This window comes from Polyodon spathula, chromosome 45, assembly GCF_017654505.1.
Source record: "Polyodon spathula isolate WHYD16114869_AA chromosome 45, ASM1765450v1, whole genome shotgun sequence".
NCBI lineage: Eukaryota > Metazoa > Chordata > Actinopteri > Acipenseriformes > Polyodontidae > Polyodon > Polyodon spathula.
In genome coordinates, this window is record NC_054578.1 from 1,253,221 (window position 1) to 1,275,819 (window position 22,599).

At 48.8% G+C, this 22,599-nt stretch overlaps 2 protein-coding genes and 1 non-coding gene across 5 annotated transcripts; 2 read left to right on the top strand and 1 right to left on the bottom strand.

The window, feature by feature from the left end:
- The first annotated feature begins 1,826 nt into the window (after positions 1–1,826).
- LOC121305957 (zinc finger and SCAN domain-containing protein 2-like) lies at positions 1,827–4,919 on the top strand. Its single transcript, XM_041237671.1, has 2 exons — positions 1,827–2,553; positions 4,094–4,919. The coding sequence occupies exons 1-2, from the start codon at positions 2,037–2,039 to the stop codon at positions 4,780–4,782; spliced, it is 1,206 nt and encodes a 401-aa protein (XP_041093605.1). The 5' UTR covers positions 1,827–2,036; the 3' UTR covers positions 4,783–4,919.
- A 5,025-nt stretch (positions 4,920–9,944) lies between these two features.
- On the top strand, positions 9,945–10,027 carry trnal-cag. Its single transcript has one exon. It is a non-coding gene; the product is annotated as a tRNA-Leu (tRNA).
- Positions 10,028–12,134: 2,107 nt separating this feature from the next.
- On the bottom strand, positions 12,135–21,900 carry LOC121305939 (protein KASH5-like). Of its 3 annotated transcripts, XM_041237629.1 has the most exons (16): positions 21,818–21,900; positions 21,225–21,286; positions 20,730–20,796; positions 20,122–20,280; positions 19,046–19,163; positions 18,026–18,076; positions 17,275–17,352; positions 16,526–16,582; positions 15,937–15,996; positions 15,364–15,431; positions 14,877–14,924; positions 14,654–14,846; positions 14,269–14,409; positions 13,627–13,685; positions 12,761–12,853; positions 12,135–12,433 (listed from the first exon to the last, which is right to left on the bottom strand). In XM_041237629.1, exons 1-16 carry the CDS (start codon positions 21,850–21,852, stop codon positions 12,208–12,210), a joined length of 1,515 nt encoding a protein of 504 aa, XP_041093563.1. In that variant the 5' UTR covers positions 21,853–21,900; the 3' UTR covers positions 12,135–12,207. The 3 variants fall into 3 exon arrangements, with proteins under 3 accessions (XP_041093563.1, XP_041093562.1, XP_041093564.1); XM_041237628.1 differs by having other exon boundaries at positions 14,654–14,924; XM_041237630.1 differs by lacking the exon at positions 15,937–15,996 and having other exon boundaries at positions 14,654–14,924.
- Between the last annotated feature and the right edge of the window lie 699 nt (positions 21,901–22,599).

Below are 22,599 nucleotides of genomic sequence, written 5' to 3' on the forward strand. Positions count from 1 at the left end.
AGAGGTCTGGTAAAGCATAGGGAAGCATTGTAAAGCACAGAGAGGTCTGGTAAAGCATAGTTGTAAAGCACAGGAGGTCTGGTAAAGCATTTGTAAAGCACAGAGAGGTCTGGTAAAGCATAGGGAAGCATTGTAAAGCACAGAGAGGTCTGGTAAAGCATAGGGAAGCATTGTAAAGCACAGAGAGGTCTGGTAAAGCATAGGGAAGCATTGTAAAGCACAGAGAGGTCTGGTAAAGCACAGGGAAGCATTGTAAAGCACAGAGAGGTCTGGTAAAGCATAGGGAAGCATTGTAAAGCACAGAGAGGTCTGGTAAAGCATAGGGAAGCATTGTAAAGCACAGAGAGGTCTGGTAAAGCATAGGGAAGCATTGTAAAGCACAGAGAGGTCTGGTAAAGCACAGGGAAGCATTGTAAAGCACAGAGAGGTCTGGTAAAGCATAGGGAAGCATTGTAAAGCACAGAGAGGTCTTGTAAAGCACAGAGGGAAGCATTGTAAAGCACAGAGAGGTCTGGTAAAGCATAGGGAAGCATTGTAAAGCACAGAGAGGTCTGGTAAAGCATAGGGAAGCATTGTAAAGCACAGAGAGGTCTGGTAAAGCAGGGAAGCATTGTAAAGCACAGAGAGGACTGGTAAAGCACAGGGAAGCATTGTAAAGCACAGAGAGGTCTGGTAAAGCATAGGGAAGCATTGTAAAGCACAGAGAGGTCTGGTAAAGCATAGGGAAGCATTGTAAAGCACAGAGAGGTCTGGTAAAGCACAGGGAAGCATTGTAAAGCACAGAGAGGTCTGGTAAAGCATAGGGAAGCATTGTAAAGCACAGAGAGGTCTGGTAAAGCATAGGGAAGCATTGTAAAGCACAGAGAGGTCTGGTAAAGCACAGGGAAGCATTGTAAAGCACAGAGAGGTCTGGTAAAGCACAGGGAAGCATTGTAAAGCACAGAGAGGTCTGGTAAAGCATAGGGAAGCATTGTAAAGCACAGAGAGGTCTGGTAAAGCATAGGGAAGCATTGTAAAGCACAGAGAGGTCTGGTAAAGCATAGGGAAGCATTGTAAAGCACAGAGAGGTCTGGTAAAGCATAGGGAAGCATTGTAAAGCACAGAGAGGTGGTAAAGCATAGGGAAGCATTGTAAAGCACAGAGAGGTCTGGTAAAGCATAGGGAAGCATTGTAAAGCACAGAGAGGTCTGGTAAAGCATAGGGAAGCATTGTAAAGCACAGAGAGGTCTGGTAAAGCACAGGGAAGCATTGTAAAGCACAGAGAGGTCTGGTAAAGCATAGGGAAGCATTGTAAAGCACAGAGAGGTCTGGTAAAGCATAGGGAAGCATTGTAAAGCACAGAGAGGTCTGGTAAAGCATAGGGAAGCATTGTAAAGCACAGAGAGGTCTGGTAAAGCATAGGGAAGCATTGTAAAGCACAGAGAGGTCTGGTAAAGCACAGGGAAGCATTGTAAAGCACAGAGAGGTCTGGTAAAGCATAGGGAAGCATTGTAAAGCACAGAGAGGTCTGGTAAAGCATAGGGAAGCATTGTAAAGCACAAAGCACAGGTCTGGTAAAGCATAGGGAAGCATTGTAAAGCACAGAGAGGTCTGGTAACGCATAGGGAAGCATTTGTAAAGCACAGAGAGGAACAGGAGGTCTCCGTCCTGGGGTTTCGTGGAGTGGGTGCCACGCACTTTGACGTAACGTTTCCTTTTTTCCTATCCGAGTGACAAAACGCCTCCGCCACCATGTCTGGTGGCCTTCGCTCCCGAAAGAGTTTCGCACCGCTCCCCCGGACCGGGGTCAAGCGGGGCAGCAGTCGCTTTTTTTTCTGAATGGGGGAATCGCGTTGTTATTTTGAGCAGTTTTTGCCCTGCTGGCTGAAGTGTGCGTGCTCGGAAATTAACAGAGAAACAGATTTAATCGAGAGCTTTTATCTATTTACCGGAACTAAAAAGCCAGCGTAGTTGTGTCTTTTTTTTTTTAATAATCAGATCCCGCTGAGACTCACTCACACGGAGTGTTTTTGTTTGTTTGTTTTGTTTGTAAACCGATGGTATCGCAAACTGATAGCGATAACATGGACCTCAGCGTGTCCGTTTCGTTCTTGCAAGACGAGCTCGGCTCTGCCATCGAGCACGCAGTGAAAGCGGCTGTAGACACCGTCTTGTGGGAAATCACAAGAGTTGTGGGCAGTAAATTGAACGAGTTTCAGATTGCAATGGCTGGGAAGGAGAAAGAGAATGAAAGGCTGAAGCTCAGGTTGCAGAAATACAGGGAAGCGGCGGGCAGGAGCGCTAACGAGCAAGCCCCGGCGGACCTCAGACAGGGGACCGGCGGCAGCAGCTGCGAAAGCTCCCCGGCTGCGCTGTTCGGTGACCCCCCGGTTGATCCGGCGCCTCACGCCGGTATCGAGCCCCCGCCGTGTTGTTTTCAATCGAAACGGGAGCACAAGGTCCCGGCAGTGCGGGACAGACCGGCTCAGGCTAACCGAGGCGTGCTGACCTCGTTTCAGGAGTGTGGACCCGGCGAGGGCAGCTGGGAAGCGGATTGCAGGGGCGCAGGACGAGGTACGTGCCTTCCTCCGAGGAACTGGATTCTGCGATTGATTTTATATTATTGCGCAGGGCTGGGAATCGGACTCCTGTTGCACAGCAGCGCGATCCAGTCCAGGTTTCTCTGCTCCCAGCTTGATCAGCCCCCAGTGTGTCTAGGGAACAAGCTCAGGTGTGTCTGATTATTAAACTCCTAGTGAAAGCAGGACTGGATCACACTGCTGTGCAGCGGGAGTCTGATTATTAAACTCCTAGTGAAAGCAGGACTGGATCACACTGCTGTGCAGCGGGAGTCTGATTATTAAACTCCTAGTGAAAGCAGGACTGGATCACACTGCTGTGCAGCGGGAGTCTGATTATTAAACTCCTAGTGAAAGCAGGACTGGATCACACTGCTGTGCTGTGCAGCGGGAGTCTGATTATTAAACTCCTAGTGAAAGCAGGACTGGATCACACTGCTGTGCAGCGGGAGTCTGATTATTAAACTCCTAGTGAAAGCAGGACTGGATCACACTGCTGTGCAGCGGGAGTCTGATTATTAAACTCCTAGTGAAAGCAGGACTGGATCACACTGCTGTGCAGCGGGAGTCTGATTATTAAACTCCTAGTGAAAGCAGGACTGGATCACACTGCTGTGCAGCGGGAGTCTGATTATTAAACTCCTAGTGAAAGCAGGACTGGATCACACTGCTGTGCAGCGGGAGTCTGATTATTAAACTCCTAGTGAAAGCAGGAATGGATCACACTGCTGTGCAGCGGGAGTCTGATTATTAAACTCCTAGTGAAAGCAGGACTGGATCACACTGCTGTGCAGCGGGAGTCTGATTATTAAACTCCTAGTGAAAGCAGGACTGGATCACACTGCTGTGCAGCGGGAGTCTGATTACTCCAGTTGTGACGACAAGAGCACATTGCATATGAGTCTTGATACTTTCGTCCTGACCTAGTGACGTCTGACCTAAATGTGACGACAAATGAGTTATCATGTCTGTCTACTGTAACTTAGGACTCTCTACATTTCTTTCAGCCTAATGAAATGATACTTATCAAATAGTTTGACAAAAGACTATAATAAGGACGAGATGTACAGTGTGTACGACACCCCCTAATACTAGCCTCTCTAGAGGTGACACATCTAGAACACAGGGATACTGCGAATTATTTACCATGCTGTCTTGTTTACTTACTCAATGACATCTCAGTCTTTAAATGCTACTTCTCCAATGTTTATCAAACTGTTCTCTGATAAATTCCTGCTCTACAGCCATGCTTTGCATCATCGCCCTGTAGAATGAACTCCCTCAGCTTCATAGAGTCCAGTGAAAGCTGCTGAATAATGTTCCTTTGTTAACATATTGAATTGCACCCCCTCTATATAGAATGAACTCCCTCAGCTTCATAGAGTCCAGTGAAAGCTGCTGAATAATGTTCCCTTGTTCTCATATTGAATTGCACCCCCTCTGTATAGAATGAACTCCCTCAGCTTCATAGAGTCCAGTGAAAGCTTCTACCTGGGATTTTTCTGCTATGCCTCTCGCGTTTCTTTTCGTTCTAGACGTGGGTGAACTGCCTTGCCCCGGCCCGAAGCTGCTGAAAGAAGGCGTCTCTGAGTTGGACTCTGTCCTCAAGGACGACGAGATGGAGCCCATGTACATCACTGCTGACGGCATTTACTCCAAACCTCTGCTCTGCCTTCACGGGCTGGGCTACTGCGCTGAGTGCCAGGACAGCTACCTGAACTCCCTCCAGCAGGGGGAGACGGCAGCGAAACCGCACCAGTGCCCCGACTGCGGGAAGCGCTTCAAACAGCCCGGCCATCTCAAAACTCACCGGCAGGTCCACTCCTCGGTGGAGAAGGTCTTCTCCTGCGGTGACTGCGGGAAGACATTCAACCAGCTGGTGAAGCTGAGGCAGCACCAGCGGACTCACACCGGGGAGAAGCCCTACCAGTGCTCCGAGTGCGGGAAGAGCTTCAGCCGGCTGGACAAGCTGAAACAGCACCACAGGATCCACACGGGCGAGCGGCCTTACCACTGCGGCGACTGCGGCAAGAGCTTCAACCAGCTGGTGAAGCTGAGGCAGCACCAGCGGATTCACACCGGAGAGAAGCCCTACCAGTGCTCCGAGTGCGGGAAGAGCTTCAGCCGGCTGGACAAGATGAAGCAGCACCAGCGTGTCCACAGGGGGGCGCCGGAGGGAGCGCAGCGCGCGTCCTCGAGCCAGGACACCGGCAGCGCGCGCTGAGGGGTTTTTAGTGGTGCGTTTTCGGTTTTTTTGAGTAGAGGTGTTGGCAGTGTGACTGCTGTAGCTGTGATGGGGGCTGTACTACTGCATAGAGGCAGCTGGGAGAGAGGAGAGAGGAGATAAGGAAGGGAGAGATAGAGAGATAGATTTATATATATATATATATATATATATATATATATATATATATATATATAAATCTATCTATCGCTATCTATATCTATCTCCATCTATCGCTGTCTCTATAACTATCTATCTATCTCTATGTCTATTATCTGTCTATCTCTTTATCTATATATCTATCTCCATCTCTATATCTATCTCCTATCTATCTATCGCTCTCTCTCTCTCTGTCTCTCTCTCTCTCATATCTATATAGGTGTACCTATATAAGGCGCTGCTCTCTTCACAGACGTGGTGTATTTTTTATATATCTCTTTATATCTTAATTTTATTTGGTTTTTTTATATATTTTTTTTTAAATGTATTTTTGGTTGTGTGAGTGTTTCTGTAGTTTGAGACACACGGCTACTGCGTTGATCCAGCAGTGGGGTCACTAAGTCAAGTACCCCAGGGGGTCAAAACTGTGGCTCTAAACCAAGCCCTGGACCTTGGCTGAAAGAGGAGGCAGTGCAGAGTTTGGCCGCCCTGGAGCCTGCGTTTCCGAACGCATGCGGAGCCAGACGGACAGACAGACAGACAGACAGACACTGTTCTTTACGTGTGACGAGATTGTGGGATCCCGCGTTCGCATCTTCGTTTTTTTTTAAGATTGACGCGTTTGTTGGTTTTTCCCGATCGCTGTCAAAGCTGTTTTACAGACAACCGCAGAAGTGTGCATTTCAACTGCAAACCGAGTGGAGAACGCACATTTCTCTGTGTGATGATTATTATTCATTTTTTAAAAATATAATCCCCGCCTTTGTTGTGTCTTCGCAATAAACAGAGAGGCCATAGTCACGTTTATGAAGCAAAACGAGTTCATTCTGTGGGGTGATGATGAGGACTTTTGGCCACAGAGCAGCTGTCTCTCTCTCGCTCTCTCTCTCTCTCTCTCCTTTCCTCTCCTGTAAAGACACAGGAGACAGAGAGAAGAAGAGAGACACAGAGAGAAACCAGATACTTCTGGGACAGACAGGTCTCTTCTCTCTGTGTCTCTCTTTGTCTATGTCTGTCTCTGTGTGTGTCTCTCTCTCTCCTTTCCTCTCTGTTTCTCTGTCTCTCTTCTCTCTGTGTCTGTGTCTCTCTCCTCTCTCTGTGTCTCTTTGTCTGTCTCTCTCTCTCTGTCTCTCTAGACTTTGTGTTCAGGGTTCATGAATTTGGAGCAGTTAGTTCTTGTGATATAGTTAAAGACAACAGACTTCGGTCACAGTCGCTCCAGCGTGTCATGAGCAAGGATGAACGATCGAGGGATTCAGAAGAAACCAAAAAACATTTACATACTTTATTTTTGTTCGAAAATAAATGTGTTCTAATAGCGATAATCTTCTTTTGATGCTCGGTGTGTGTGTGTTTATAATATCTTTTTGCGTTGAGAATGACAGCAAAGTCTTAGTGGACTTTGAGAAACATTTAGACTAGAAGTCTTTCTAAATGTATTTGACTGTGGAATGTTTTTTTACAGAATTAAAAAAAATAAAGCTGATTGTGATGTCATCTTTTTAATTGATTGACATGTTTGAAATCTTGTGTCCCGTTCTGGGCCAGACTGCAGCCAGCCTGACCCCAGCACAGCTTCGAGGAACATGAACAGAGTGTGAGGGGAACAGTCAGAATGGAAACTACAGCTCCCAGCATGCCTCTGCGCTGGCTGGAACGGGGAGGGATGCTGGGAGCTGTAGTTTCAGATCTCTGGAGGAGCTGACAGACCCTGTAGCAGAGACACGCTGTGTGGAGATGAAGTGAGGAGACAGAGGGAAGAGACACGTCTTCACACAGAGAGACGGGAGGGGCTGGGATGAGATGCCTGGCCATGTTGTTGAGGCAGAATCGCTGGGATCCTTCAAGACCCGACTTGACAAAGGAAAATATCTTTCTTCCCCTCCCCCCTCTCTCTCTCTCCCCCCCTCCTCCTCTCCCTGCTTGCTCTCATCTCCCCTCCCCCTCTCATTTGACTGTCTCTGCCCTCCCCCCTCTCTCCTCTCCCTGCTCGCTCTCCTCTCTCCTTTTCCTGCTTTCTTCTCCCCTCCCCCTCTCGCATGACTCTCTCTCTCTGCCCTTCCTTCCCCCTCTCATATCCTCTCTCCTCCCCCTCATCTCTCTGCTCGCTCTCCTCTCCCCCCTCTCTCTGCTTCCCTCCCCCCTCGCGTGTCTCTCTGCCCTTCTCCCCTCTCCTCTCCCTGCTCGCTCTCCTCTCTCCTTTTCCTCCTTTCTTCTCCCCTCCCCCTCTCGCATGACTCTCTCTCTCTGCCCTTCCTTCCCCCTCTCATATCCTCTCTCCTCCCCCTCATCTCGCTGCTCGCTCTCCTCTCCCCCCTCTCTGCTTCCCTACCCCCTCTCCTCTCCCTGCTCCCTCTCCTCTCTATCCTCTCCCCTCCCCCTCTCATGTGACTCTCTGCCCTTCCCCCCCTCTCCTCTTCCTGCTCTCTTCTCCCCTCCCCCCTCGCATGACTCTCTCTGCCCTTCCCTCCCCCTGTCTCATATCCTTTCTCTCCTCCCCCTCATCTCGCTGCTCGCTCTCCTCCACTCCCCCTCTCATGTGACTCTCTCTGCCCTTCCCCCCTCTCCCCTCTCTCTCCTCTCCCCCTTCGCGTGTCTCTCTGCTTCCCTCCCCCTCTCTCATATCCTTTCTCTCCTCCCCCTCATCTCCCAGCTCTCTCTCTCTCTGTCTCTCCCCTCCTGTCTCTCCCCTCCCCCTCTTGCGTGACTCTGCCCTTCTCTCTCTCTCTCTCTCTGCCCTCCCCCTCTGTCCTCTCATCTTTCCTCTCTACCCTCTCTCTAATATACAGAGAGGTCTGGTAAAACTTTGACAGGGGAATAAACAAACAGTGGAGCTCCAGCCAGGCTTTTGATGCAGCGGCAAAGACTCTCGTTTATTTCTATTCAAGTCCATTGATGCGCTTGTGATGTCATTCCTTGCATAGCTAAGGATGTAGCGATCTACTCTTCCTGTGTGTGTGTGTGTGTCTGCCTGTCTGATCTACTCTCAGGCATCGTGGTATCGAGTCTATCGATCCGTTAACGTCACTTTGTCCCTCTGTGTTGTGCGTGATCTCGTTTAATCTCTGCTAAAAGCACACATTGCAGGTGACTCGCGCTCCTCTCCTCCCTCCCTCCTCTCTGTCTGTGATAAAGCAGGTGAAGTACAGCTATTGACTCCTCTAAAGATTAGAAAACTGCAAACTGGACCTGATAGATTTTAACGAGAGCCCCCAGCGTGCAGTCAGAGATACAGAGCGTGTGTGTGTGTGTGTCTGTCTGTCTGTGTGTGTGTGTGTCTGTGTGTCTGGATCTGTGTGTGTGTGTGTGTGTGTGTCTGTCTCTGTCTGGATCTGTGTGTGTGTGTGTGTGTCTGTCTGTGTCTGTGTGTGTGTGTGTGTGTGTCTGGATCTTTGTCTGTGTGTGTGTGTGTCTCTGTCTCTGTCTGTGTCTCTGTTAGTGTGTGTGTGTGTCTCTGTCTGGATCTGTGTGTGTGTGTGTGTGTGTGTGTGTGTGTGTGTGTGTGTCTGTCTCTGTCTGGATCTCTGTTAGTGTGTGTGTGTGTCTGTCTGGATCTTTGTCTGTGTGTGTGTGTGGATCTCTGTCTCTGTCTGGATCTCTGTTAGTGTGTGTGTGTGTCTGTCTGGATCTTTGTCTGTGTGTGTGTGTGGATCTCTGTCTCTGTCTGGATCTCTGTTAGTGTGTGTGTGTGTCTGTCTGGATCTTTGTCTGTGTGTGTGTGTGTGTGTGTGTGGATCTGTGTGTAATCATTAATAACAGGAACAGGTTTATCCCCACGATGAATGAAGATGGAAATGAGAGAGAAAAGAAAAGGCAGATTTTTACTGTGCTGGGAAACTCTGTCTCCTAAACTGAAATTCTCTCTCTCCCCTCTTCTCTCATGTCTGCTCTCCCTTCCCCCTCCTCTCTTCTCTAATATCAAAGCTGAAGAAAACCAGATAATTAATAATCCACTCCCTGTATCGCTTCTCTCTATTTTGCACTTCTCTCCCATCCCCCTGTCCTCTCCCCTCCCCCTCTCTAACGCCTCTAAGGCACAAATACTCTCCTCTCCCCCCCTCTCCTCTCCCCTCTCTCTCCTCTCCCCCTCTCCTCTCCCCCTCTTCCAGCTCTCCTCCCCCTCTCTCTGACGCCTCTATCACACAAATACACTCCTCTCCCCCTCCCCTCCCCCTCTCTCTCTGACGCCTCTATCACACAAATACTCTCCTCTCCCCCTCTTCTCCTCCCCCCTCTCTCTCTTCTTTCTCCCCTCTATAGCTAACGACTCTTATAAAGATCAGGGAACTACACACTGGCTCTGATAGACTTACTGAGTTATAAACCCTAATGCAATAGCACAGGATCACAGAGCATAGGGTTAGAAAGACCTTGTGTTTGTACTGAAGCCGACCAGCAAAGACCTTTCACTGCAACCGTTTCTGTAGAGTGACAGATAAAAACAGTCAAGTATCTCCTAGCTGTGATTACAAAACCCCAGCCATAGATAACTCAAAGTGTGTCGTTGTAGCATCAGTGGAAAGCCTGTGCATTGTGATGGGTCTAAAAGATGTGAATCCACATAAACACGCCAATACGAAGGGTAAAGGGGCACTTTATAGACAGCTGGCTCTCCTTAGAGAGGCTACGTCTCTATGAATTGCTGGAGCATGCAATCTTATTCTAGGCTAGTGGTTAAAGATCAAAGGCTTCTGCTGCATGAACCGGCTAGCGTGTTTACCAAGATTGTCTATCAAACCTGGCTTTTCCAAAAGACACCCTGTGATTGAAACACCCTAGCAGGTCAGATTTATAGACAGCAAGTCCTTTTCCGCGCAGAGCGGCTGTACAGATTCTTTGCCTATCCTCCTGTCCATATATATTCCAACCCATTCTAATAGAATCATTCCTCAAGAATATTTCCTGTTTTGCAGTGAAGTTTCAGCTACTTTAAATATTGTTTTCATGCTAATTAATGGAGATGTATAAACACCCCATTGAATTCGGAGACACGTCACAAACAAGTCAGGATGGCCGAGCGGTCTAAGGCGCTGCGTTCAGGTCGCAGTCTCCCCTGGAGGCGTGGGTTCGAATCCCACTTCTGACAAATGCTTTTTTTTTTTTCTTTCTATTATTAAATAATAATTATAATAATAATAATTTACTATAAATTACAACACCAACGACAACGTATGCGAAGTCACTTGAAGTCGTATATAACAACAAGCGCGAATAATTCTGTAACACACGCTTCTGTATATAGTAACCCGAGGTGCACTTGAGTTTGTTAAGACTTTGTCTTAAACACGAAGTTGTCTGAATTGCAGTTTTACAGCAGAATGCATCTTATCGAGTAAACACGAATCATTGCAGCTTGCATTGCGGTCCCCGGCAGAAACAGATCTGCGAGGGTATGCCCGGCACACGACTGCACATGCGCAGTGAGGGAGTGAGGGAAAAATCGAAACGTGCGCGTTTGGTCCGCCATCTTGGTGAGGGAACATCTGTGCGAGAAACACGTTTTAAAAAAAAAAAATGCAGACCTGTGGGGGGCTTTTGCACAAAAGTGTGTGTTTTTTTTTTTTTTTTAAAATGCCAGATTTAAATTTACGTTATCTGGTTTGAGTTAAGAGGATATAACTTAGCAGGCTAAGAACACAGACCGAGTTTAAAATGAATCTAGATAACTCATGGTAATCTTTATTCCGCGTGCAAAAAAACAGTAAATATATATTATAATGACACCTGCAAAAGCACAGAGCACCTCTTTGTTCCGCTTCGCTAGAGCATGTCCCAGGAAAGCAGTAGTGCAAGGTGCGCTTTCCTTATCGCGCTGCCTTGTTAAGATTTCCTGCATGCAAAAATCTTCCACAGACCATAAATCATATAGCTGTGCAGAGTATCTGTAAGCAAGGGCACTGCCCTGTCGGGCTGGCCGCTGAAGGGAGGGTTTTAGGAGAGCTGCCAGGTACAGGATCCCATCCCTAGAGAAGAGGTAACAGGCTGGAGTTGGGATTATTAATCGGGTCGCTGGACACCCTTCACCCCACGAAAATCCCTTCCAGCACCAACATCCACCGCTCTCGCTGTATAAAAGCGGACACTGTTATTTTTTTCTTGTTTTAAAAGTCAGATCTTCGTTATCATGCTCGGAAGCAGGTTTGTTTAAACGGGGTGTGTTGCCTTGGTTTTAAACCCGGGTTATTATGATCTTGTTTTCTGTGCCAAGAATCCGCGCTCTGTCTTCTGCATTCAAAACAAAGCAACTGGACCAAAATGACAGCAGGTGCAACATTTGTAAATGTGATTTGGTTTTGTTAACTAGTTTTAGAGATTAATTCATATACACCTTGCTGCACTGCACGAGATCTATTGGTTTGTACCCTGAAGCGGTTATCTGCACCGCCTGCAGACCCCGTGCTTTGATAAGCGCGCACATTGTCGTCTCCAGGCGGAGAGGAGAGCGGGTGGCTGGTTTGTACTGAATGCATGTTTGACGGTTCATTTGTACAGCGGTTAAAATCAGGGAGAGGTATTTACAGAAGGGCTGTTCGACGTAGAAAACGCATTAGGATTTAGACAAGTTAGAAGCGAGATGCATTCCAGCACAGTTCAGTCGGCTCGCAATCAATCGGTCTTTATTTTTTTATATAGCGCCTTTCATAGCGGAGCGCCATCACAGCGCGCTTTACAAGACAGCGAGGAACGAGGCATAACGCGTTACAGTCAAGGCAACTTTCACCATGTACTTTCAAATATCAAAAAAAATATATATTTTTAACAAAACCAGGATTAGTTGTTTCAAAGGTCAATTTATTGCAACGGCTGAACCGCAAATAAACAAAACACAACAGAGATAACAGCAGAATAAGAATCTGCTTCAGCTCTAGAGCTGGGGAGGGACTGGGAAGGAGGGAGGCACAACAGAGATAACAGCAGAATAAGAATCTGCTTCAGCTCTAGAGCTGGGGAGGGACTGGGAGGAGGGAGGGAGGCTGAGGCTGGCTCTGCTTCAGCTCTAGTGGGAGGGAGGGAGCTGAGTGGAATGGGAGGGAGGGAGGCTGGCTCTAGTGGTTAGAGCTGAGTGGTTAGAGCTGTGGGACTGGGAGGGAGGGAGGCTGGGGTTAGAGCTGAGGAGGGAGGGAGGCAGTGTGCTCTAGTGGGAGTGGTTAGAGCTGAGGAGGGACTGGGAGAGCTGAGGAGGGACTGGGAGGGAGGGAGGCTGGCTCTAGTGGTTAGAGCTGAGGAGGGACTGGGAGGGAGGGAGGCTGGCTCTAGTGGTTAGAGTCAGACAGGAGGAGGGCTGAGGTGCCTCAGTGTGACGTGGGATCTCAGGGTCTGTATAATGAGATGCCAGAGGGATGCGAGGGTGGAGCTGGAGGCAGGCTTGAAGCTGTGCACAGTGCTCTGGTACAGCAGGCTGCAGAGAGACACCAGCAGGACTGCACAAGCCAGTCCGATGCAGGAGAGACAGGACCTGGCTGTGAGGGGGTGGAAACAACCCAGCCGAGAGCTGCAGGGAAACAGAGAGGACTGGAGTGAAGCACAGCCATTGCACACTGCTCTATACAGAGGAAACACATATACAGCTACAGGCAAGAGCTGTGCATGAGCACCCTGTACAGTGAACTCCCTCAGCTTCATAGAGTCCAGTGAAAGCTGCTGAATAATGTGAATTGCACCCCCTCTATATAGAATGAACTCCCTCAGCTTCATAGAGTCCAGTGAAAGCTGCTGAATAATGTTCCCTTGTTAACATATTGAATTCCACCCCCTCTATAGAGAATGAGAGAGAGAGAGACAGAGAGAGAAAGAGAGAGAGGGGGGGGTCTCAACTCACAGCCTGTTGCCCTGGCTGGTTCTCCTGAACTGGACCAGCTGCCTGGAGACGGGAACCAGTGACTGGACCACAGGAACCAACTGCATCCCGGACCTGAGGAGCACCAAGAAAAATGAGAATATAAACCAGCGATTCTGCCTCAACTACATGACTAGGCAGCCCTGTCCATCCCCTCCTCGCCCTCTCTCTCTCTCTCTCCTCTCCCTCTCTCTCTCTCAGGACTGTATTACTGAACAGTGTGAATTTGGATAAACCTGAGATTTGGTCTGTATTGAGAAAAGTTTGGTTTTAATTCAATGCGCCCCAAACACTGTCATATTGGAAGTGCCTCTGCAGCAGCAGGAGCTGACGAAGCATAGTTCAGCCCCGTCTCTTTGGATACAAGCCTCTTCTATATGATTACAAGGCATGTCGTATGCAGACAGGCTAAAAGAACTGAATCGATTCAGCCTTGAGCAAAGAAGACGACACAGCGACCTGATTGAAGCATTCAGAATTTGAAAAGGTATTGACAATGTCAACCCAGGGGGGCTTTTTCGAGCTGAAAAAAGACACAAGGACCAGGGGTCACGAGTGGAGATTAGGTAAAGGGGCGTTCAGAGCAGAAAATAGGAGGCGCTTTTTTTACACAGAGAATCGTGAGGGTCTGGAACCAGCTCCCCAGTAATGTTGTTGAAGCTGACACCCTGGGATCCTTCAAGAAGCTGCTTGATGAGATTCTGGGATCAATAAGCTACTAACAACCAAACGAGCAAGATGGGCCGAATGGCCTCCTCTCGTTTGTAAACTTTCGTATGTTCTTAATTAATAATAATAATAATAATTATAATAATAACAATAATAATAATAATAATTTTCAGACTCACCAGTCAGCATTCACACAGCGCTCAAGATCAGCAGACACGCTCTCCGCGAGATCAGGGGTCTGCGAGAGAGAGGGACAGAGAGAGAGAGAGAGAGAGAGAGAGAGAGAGAGAGAGAGAGAGAGAGAGAGAGAGAGAGAGAGAGAGAGAGGAGAGAGAGAGAGAGAGAGAGAGAGAGAGAGAGAGAGAGAGAGAAGAGAGGAGAGAGAGAGAGAGAGAGAGAGAGAGAGAGAGAGAGAGAGAGAGAGAGGAGAGAGAGAGAGAGAGAGAGAGAGGAGAACTCACTCAGCTGTAGAGTCCAGTGAAAGCTAATAATGTTCCCTTGTTAACATATTGAATTCCACCCCATATAGAATGAACTCCCTCAGCTTCATAGAGTCCAGTGAAAGCTGCTGAATAATGTTCCCTTGTTAACATATTGAATTGCACCCCCTCTATATAGAATGAACTCCCTCAGCTTCATAGAGTCCAGTGAAAGCTGCTGAATAATGTTCCCTTGTTAACATATTGAATTGCACCCCCTCTATATAAAATGAACTCCCTCAGCTTCACAGAGTCCAGTTCAGAGGGCAGTAACTATAGATTTGTGAGATTTCCCAGGAGCTCCGTTCCCGTAGATTTGGGCTGCCTCTATCTACCCCTCACCTGCTCTCCAGAGGACTGCTGGAGGAAGTCGTTCCCCAGACCTGGGTTCCTGGGCAGCGAGGGCTCCTTCGGATCAAACACATTGCTAACCAGCATCCCACAGAGAGGGGAGGGGAGCGACAAGCCGGCTGTGTCTGTGTCCTGAAACAGCAGACAGGAGGGGTTAACCTGTCCACTCACTTCTCATACTGTGTGTGTGTGTGCGTGTGTGTGTGCGTGTGTGCGTGCGTGTGTGCGTGTGTGTGTGTGTGTGTGTGTGTGCGTGAGAAACAACAGCTGGATCAGGAGGAGTCAGGAGGGCACATGTCTTCTGAGATTGCCTCAGTCAGGTTTGAGTGGAAATGTATTTTTCATGTCTCAGCCAGAGGCATTTGAATAGATGTACCTTGTCAACCTGCTGTATCTCTAGCTGCAGGGAGCGCTCAGTCCAGTCTCTGCACTGCAGGGAGCTCTCAGTCCTGTCTCTGCACTGCAGGGAGCTCTCGGTCCTGTCTCTGCACTGCAGGGAGCTCTCGGTCCTGTCTCTGCACTGCAGGGAGCTCTCGGTCCTGTCTCTGCACTGCAGGGAGCTCTCGGTCCTGTCTCTGCACTGCAGGGAGCTCTCGGTCCTGTCTCTGCACTGTAGAGAGCTGCACACCAGAGGAGATTCCTGTGGGCTGCAAATGAACAACAAAGCATTAGCAGCAGCAGGCTCATATCTACAGCTCTAGACAAAAATATCAGTGAAAGCTGCTGAATAATGTTCCCTTGTTAACATATTGAATTGCACCCCCTCTATATAGAATGAACTCCCTCAGCTTCATAGAGTCCAGTGAAAGCTGCTGAATAATGTTCCCTTGTTAACATATTGAATTGCACCCCCTCTATATAGAATGAACTCCCTCAGCTTCATAGAGTCCAGTGAAAGCTGCTGAATAATGTTCCCTTGTTATCATATTGAATTGCACCCCCTCTGTATATATATATACAGATATAGTCCTTTCAAGCTCAGTTAAGGCTGAACAGCAGTATTATTAAACCCTGTGTATTCAACGTGCAACACTTTCGGCAACAGCGATGGGTCACACTCCCAGAAACCCTGCAGAGATTACTCACGCTGCTGTCAGAGCCCTGTAACTCAGAGTCAGCTGGTCCTGCAGTCTGCTTATCTCTGCCTTCAACTCCTTGTGAAAACGAAACAAAACAAAAAGATTTCGGCATCGGACAGGCAAAGAGGCACAGGCAACTTTAAACGGGACGTTATCCAGCCTTTAAACCTGGCAACGTCTCTGCAGCGTGGCGGAGCGATCGCTGTTATTATGGACCGCTCCAGTCTGAAGGTGAATCGAGAGGCGACGCTGTCTAATGCACTCAGCTGCCTGCTTCACAGCAGCTGATTCATCTCAAGACTTTTTCAAGTCGTGTCTCGAAGGATCCCACTGATTCTGCCCTGGCAACATGACTAGGCAGCCCTTCCCATCCCCTCCTGTCTCTCTGTGTGTGAAGATGTGTCTCTTCCCTCTGTCCCGAGTCTCCACTTCATCTCCACACTGTGTCCCCCCTGGTCCTGGTTTCAGTGCTAACCCCATTAGTTATCAAAGCCGACTCCCTTTACCAATTATAAAGGCTTCAGTCATAACCCTGCTCTTCGTTCTGGGCCCAGTTATTTCTCAGTGAGGTGTGAGATACCTGAATAAGGGTGCTGTTTTCCTTTACGCTCTCCTGAAGTCTCTCTGTCTCTCTCCCTCTCTGTGAGGCAAAGACAACATGCAGGTGAATGACACACCCTCCCCTCCTGGGCTGGGAGTTCACTATCAGAGCTGTAAGCAGGGGCAGTGAGAAATCTTTGGGCAACAGGACTCCCGGGAAATCTCGGGATTCCTGCCATATTCTGCAGCTGCGTCGTCATGACAATGATCACAAAACACACTGCTGCTAAAGTGACCTGAAACACACAACGATTTTACATTCCCCCATAGAGTCCTGTGAAAGCTGCTGAATAATGCTCCCTTGTTAACATATTGAATTCCACCCCCTCTATATAGAATGAACTCCCTCAGCTTCATAGAGTCCAGTGAAAGCTGCTGAATAATGTTCCCTTGTTAACATATTGAATTGCACCCCCTCTATATAGAATGAACTCCCTCAGCTTCACGGAGTCCAGTGAAAGCTGCTGTAACACAGTTACGACTTCACTATCTTTCATCTGTAATTATAAAACCAGGGTTTCAGTAAATGCCTGATTGCCTTCTCACTGCAAGCCGCAGAACAGGATTACCTCTGTAATGACGGCATCCTTGCTGGCGAGCACGTTCTCCATCTCGCTGAGCAGCGCCTGGTGAGAGACAGGGCATGTGAGAAGCACTGACGGACCTCAGGGCAGACCTGCGGTCTGGGGTGGAACTCAGGCAGCTTCTCTCCCATTTAATCCAGCCCCGTCAATCATGTGAAGATTTAATCTCTGCCCGTGCAGCAGTGTGCAAATTCACGAGACCACGCCCCCCCCACTGCTTCTGTGGTTCAGATTGGTTCTGCATATGAAATCAACCCACTGGATCTGAAGTATCTGATTATATACCTTAGTTCCGTTAACCCTCAGCGGTCCGTTTATTCAGCGCTTGTCAGAAATTTATTTTCACACGCCCTGTTTATTTTAAAATATATATTTTTGTTCAGAGTTAAACAGGTTTAAAGGGCGCTGCATGGCAAAGGGACACTCAGTACTGCATCTCCAGCCAAGCCCCGCCCCTTGTTCGCTGTTCACACACCTCTTTATAGACGCGCGCGCTGATCAATCCTCTCCTGATCGCTCGTTTTATCACCAAACTCCTCAATGACGCGATCCGAGTCGTTATTTTATTGCTGTAACATCTCAAAAAGCCCTGCAGGTGTCTGTGATGTTCTTTGAGCGCTGGATGAGTTATCTCTGTGTTATCTCTGAACTGGGGACCTCCTGGTTACAAGCTCTTTTCTTTAACCACTGGCTCAAACAGCCTCCTGTGTGGTTGGTGTTGTCAGCGGGGTTACCTTGAGCTCTGCTTTGTCCTCAGTCAGCTCCTCCACTCTCCACCTCAGTCGATCTCTCTCTGCTGCCAGGCGACCGCTCTGACAGGAGAATCAAGCGGGAATCACACAGACAGAGAGAGAGAGAGAGACACGGCTTTGTTTTAATGGCTCAAACCAAGACTTGCATGCTTTCACAAAGGCATTTGGATCCCATCCTCCTCATAACCCCAGTGTCATCTTTAATACATTGCTTTTAGGATCCTTTATAAAAGTAACACTGTGGTATATAGTTGCAGTTTTGTCATGCGTTTCCCTTGGTTTTATAGGATGGATTTACCATTGTTTACCCTAGTTTGTCATGTTTTAAATAAGCTTTACCAGATCTCTCTGTGCTTTACAATGCTTCCCTGTGCTTTACCAGACCTTTCTGTGCTTTACAATGCTTCCCTATGCTTTACCAGACCTCTCTGTGCTTTACAATGCTTCCCTGTGCTTTACCAGACCTCTCTGTGCTTTACAATGCTTCCCTGTGCTTTACCAGACCTCTCTGTGCTTTACAATGCTTTACAATGCTTCCTATGCTTTACCAGCCCTCTCTGTGCTTTACAATGCTTCCCTATGCTTTACCAGAACTCTCTGTGCTTTATAATGCATACCAAGCAGACAGACAGACAGGCAGACCCACAGACACACACACAGTCAGACACCCTTCACTTGCACTGCAAATAAAAGGCTATTTTAAAGTGACGAAGACGTGTGTTTCCTGCTTCACCTCCTCCTGTCGAGTCCTCGTCTCCGCAGACCTTGCCTGCTGCTCTCTCTCCTGTCGATGAGAACCACAGCGTTTCAAAATCAAGAAAAGAAACTCATTCCCCCGCAGCTGTGAGATACCAGCCGGGCTCAATGCTGGAACCAGAGCCAGACAAGAGCGGCTAGAAGCATCGCATCGTCCAGTCGGGAACTGTAACACCAGAGGACTGGCCTGGAATCGCTTGCCTGGGTCACACAAAGCAGCCCCCACTGTGGTTTGAATGTGAAATCATTCTCTAGTGTGTGTGTGTGTGTGTGTGTGTGTGTGTGTGTGTGTGTGTGTGTGTGTGTGTGTGTGTGTGTGTGTGTGTGTGTGTGTGTGTGTGTGTGTGTGTGTGTGTGTGCACCTATGATTCCTGCTGAGGAGAATAAACACAGTCAGCATGTTCATGTGTGGAGCTGTTCGTGTGACTTTTTAGTGTAAGTTGAATTGCAGAGTGTTATTGTATTGAGTGTAGAGTGGACCCAGCCCAGCCCAGCAAAAACCAGACCAGACCAGCCCAGCCCAGCCCAGCCTAGCCCCACCCAGCCCAGTCCAGCCCAGCCCAGCTGTGTGGAGCCCAGCTCTGGTTTAGTGTTACTGTATTGAGTGTAGAGCGGACCCAGCCCAGCCCAGGTCTGGTTTAGTGATACTATATTGAGTGTAGAGTGGGCCCAGCCCAGCCCAGGTCTGGTTTAGTGTTACTGTATTGAGTGAAGAGTGGACTCAGCCCAGCCCAGGTCTGGTTTAGTGTTACTATATTGAGTGTAGAGCGGACCCAGCCCAGCCCAGGTCTGGTTTAGTGTTGCTGTATTGAGTGTAGAGTGGACCCAGCCCAGCCCAGGTCTGGTTTAGTGTTGCTGTATTGAGTGTAGAGTGGACTCAGCCCAGCCCAGGTCTGGTTTAGTGTTGCTGTATTGAGTGTAGAGTGGACTCAGCCCAGCCCAGGTCTGGTTTAGTGTTGCTGTATTGAGTGTAGAGTGGACTCAGCCCAGCTCTCACCAGCTGTTTTGTGTGGCGTCTCAGGTGGCTGTTGGTCTCCTCCAGCGCCTTGGCGGCTCCCTTCAGCTCCTCCAGCTCCTCAGAAACGCTCCTCGCCTGCTGCAGTGCATACTGGGAGCTGAGGGGAACAGACAGAGTCGTCACAGGCACAGGGTCAGTTAAACAGTATGCTCTCATTCCCATGCCTGTGTGTGTGTGTGTGTGTGTGTGTGTGTGTGTGTGCGTGCGTGCGTGCGTGTCTCATCTCCTCAGCTGCTGTTGCAGTAGGGATATCTCTTCATTCAGTTAAACAGTCCGCTCTCATTCCCATGCCTGTGTGTGTGTGTGTGTGTGTGTGTGTGTGTGTGTGTGTGTGTGTGTGTGTGTGTGTGCGTGCGTGCGTGCGTGTCTCATCTCCTCAGCTGCTGTTGCAGTAGGGATATCTCTTCATTCAGTGTCCGCTCTCATTCCCCATGCCTGTGTGTGTGTGTGCGTGTGTGTGTGTGTGTGTGCCCAGGTCTGTGTGTGTGCTGTGTGAGTGTGTGCGGTGTGCGTGCGTCTCCTTTAGTGTGCTGTATTGAGTAGTGTGTCTTCGTGTCAGGTGAGTGTAGAGTGAGCCCAGCTCTCATTCCTCACCAGCCTGTTTTGTGTGGTGGTGTGTTGTGCGTGTGGCGGCTCCCTTCAGTGCTCCTCAGAGACGCTCCTCGTGCTGAGAGTGCATGCTGGGAGCTGAGGGGAACAGACAGAGTCATCACAGGCACAGGGTCAGTTAAACAGTCCACTCTCATTCCCATGCCTGTGTGTGTGTGTGTGTGTGTGTGTGTGTGTGTGTGTGTGTGGTGTGTGTGTGACACACAGCGTGGTACGGTCAGTAAGTCACAGGTCGTGGAGTCGTACAACGATCCCTAGCTGACGAGTTGCAGTAGGGATATCTCTTCGTTCAGGTGGGTAACTTCGGGGTACAGTGTTTACGTCGTATCGCACGTCATCCATATAGAGCAAACAGAGAATAGCGTTCGTCGAAAGTCTCTTTAGTGTGTGTGTGTGTGTGTGTGTGTGTGTGTGTGTGTGTGTGCGTGCGTGCGTGCGTGTCTCACCTCCTCAGCTGCTGTTGCAGTAGGGATATCTCTTCGTTCAGGTGGCTGCTTGTTTCCTCAGACCCCTCCACAGCTCTCTGCAGCTTCTCATTCCTCTCAACCAGCCTCCTGTTTGTAAACTCAAGGCCTTCGATGGAGCTGAGCAGGTCTGCGGGCTCACTGTGGGGACAGGGGAGAGAGAGAGAGAGAGAGAGAGAGAGAGAGAGAGAGAGAGAGAGAGAGAGAGAGAGAGAGAGAGAGAGAGAGAGAGAGAGAGAGAGAGAGAGAAAGAGAGACATTCTACATAGAGGGAGGGTGGGAATTCAGCAGGTTAACACAGAGAAGCAAGGATTCACAGAGGAATCACCAGACAGACTCTGTGAAGCCAGGGACAAACAGACACATAGAAACACAAACACACACACACACACACACACACACACACACACACAGCTTTCACTGGACTCACAGAGTTCATTCTATATAGAGGGGGTGCAATTCAATATGATAACAAGGGAACATTATTCAGCAGCTTTCACTGGACTCTATGACATTCTATATAGAGGGACAATATGTTAACAGAGGGACACACACAGAGTTGCCGTGACGACACTGGCTTTGCTGCTCACACAGTCACTCTGCTGGTTTCGCCCCCATAGCCCTCCAGCTGAGCAGTGCTGCCCCCTGTCTTCTTTCCTGGGGTAGAACACAAGCCTAGCATTGAAGCCACGTCACAATGGCATCATGGTGTAATTCAATATGTTAACAAGGGAACATTATTCAGCAGCTTTCACTGGACTCTATGAAGCTGAGGGAGTTCATTCTATATAGAGGGGGTGCAATTCAATATGTTAACAAGGGAACATTATTCAGCAGCTTTCACTGGACTCTATGAAGCTGAGGGAGTTCATTCTATATAGAGGGGGTGCAATTCAATATGTTAACAAGGGAACATTATTCAGCAGCTTTCAGTGGACTCTATGAAGCTGAGGGAGTTCATTCTACAGGGCGATGATGCAAAGCGTTTGCTCTCAGCTGTATTCTTGTGTTTGAGATTAGTTGTGCAGTTGTGACTCCTGGCAAACAGACCCGATGGACAAACATGCAGAGAGATTTGGACTTACCAGGGTGAAGAAGGGAGACAGTTTTGACAAACTCCACTTCATCGATCTCCCTCATCTCTGATCTGGAGGGGAAAAAAAAGAGAGACATCGGACCGGAAAGGGAGAATTGTAATGTGGGACCGGGCTCAACACAGGACTGGGTTAACCAGAACCTTCAACAAGGAAAGGATTCCACTAAGGAATGATTCTGGAAAAATCTGTGTGGGGCAGGGACGTATAACAAAGACTTCTAAAACCGTATTCAATTTGAGTTCCAAACTATTTGCACTGTTTCATTGCTCCCCAGTGCTTCCCAGATCTCTTGCTCGCCCCCCGCTGGTCTGCGCTGGACTCTCCTGACCTCAGCGCCACGTTCCTGGACCCTCAGCTGGCGCGCTATCCTTGCGCTGCTAACGCTGCAGACCTTACCTGTTGTAATCCTTGATCACATCCTGGCTCTTATTCAGTGGTGTGATTTGCACTTGCTGTGAATACTTAAACTTGCATTCTAAACCCTGCCTGCGTGCCTCAATTTGGAAACAAAATGTGCCTGCCAAATAAAAATGATAAAAACACGCTTTGAGCATGAAAGGCGCTATACACCTAAAACATACCCGTCCTCTCTGACCTCCGCAACCCAGGCCTTCATCACACGCAGGAAGGTGTTCCGATCCACAGCCAGGCCGGCCTGCCCGGGGTCCAGACGCCTGTGCAGCTCGAGGAGGGGTCCTTCGTCCTGGGGCTGCCCGGTCACTGCCTGCAGGTACTGCACAATCTGATCCACACACACCCAGCCTAACAATGATACAGATACAGTCAGGTGTGTGCCTGTGCTGTGTGTATCGCAGGGTGCAGACAGCAGTGTATAATACAGATGCAGTCAGGTGTGTGTCTGTGCTGTGTGTATCGCAGGGTGCAGACAGCAGTGTATAATACAGATGCAGTCAGGTGTGTGCCTGTGCTGTGTGTATCGCAGGGTGCAGACAGCAGTGTATAATACAGATACAGTCAGGTGTGTGCCTGTGCTGTGTGTATCGCAGGGTGCAGACAGCAGTGTATAATACAGATACAGTCAGGTGTGTGCCTGTGCTGTGTGTATCGCAGGGTGCAGACAGCAGTGTATAATACAGATGCAGTCAGGTGTGTGCCTGTGCTGTGTGTATCGCAGGGTGCAGACAGCAGTGTATAATACAGATACAGTCAGGTGTGTGCCTGTGCTGTGTGTATCGCAGGGTGCAGACAGCAGTGTATAATACAGATGCAGTCAGGTGTGTGCCTGTGCTGTGTGTATCGCAGGGTGCAGACAGCAGTGTATAATACAGATGCAGTCAGGTGTGTGCCTGTGCTGTGTGTATCGCAGGGTGCAGACAGCAGTGTATAATACAGATACAGTCAG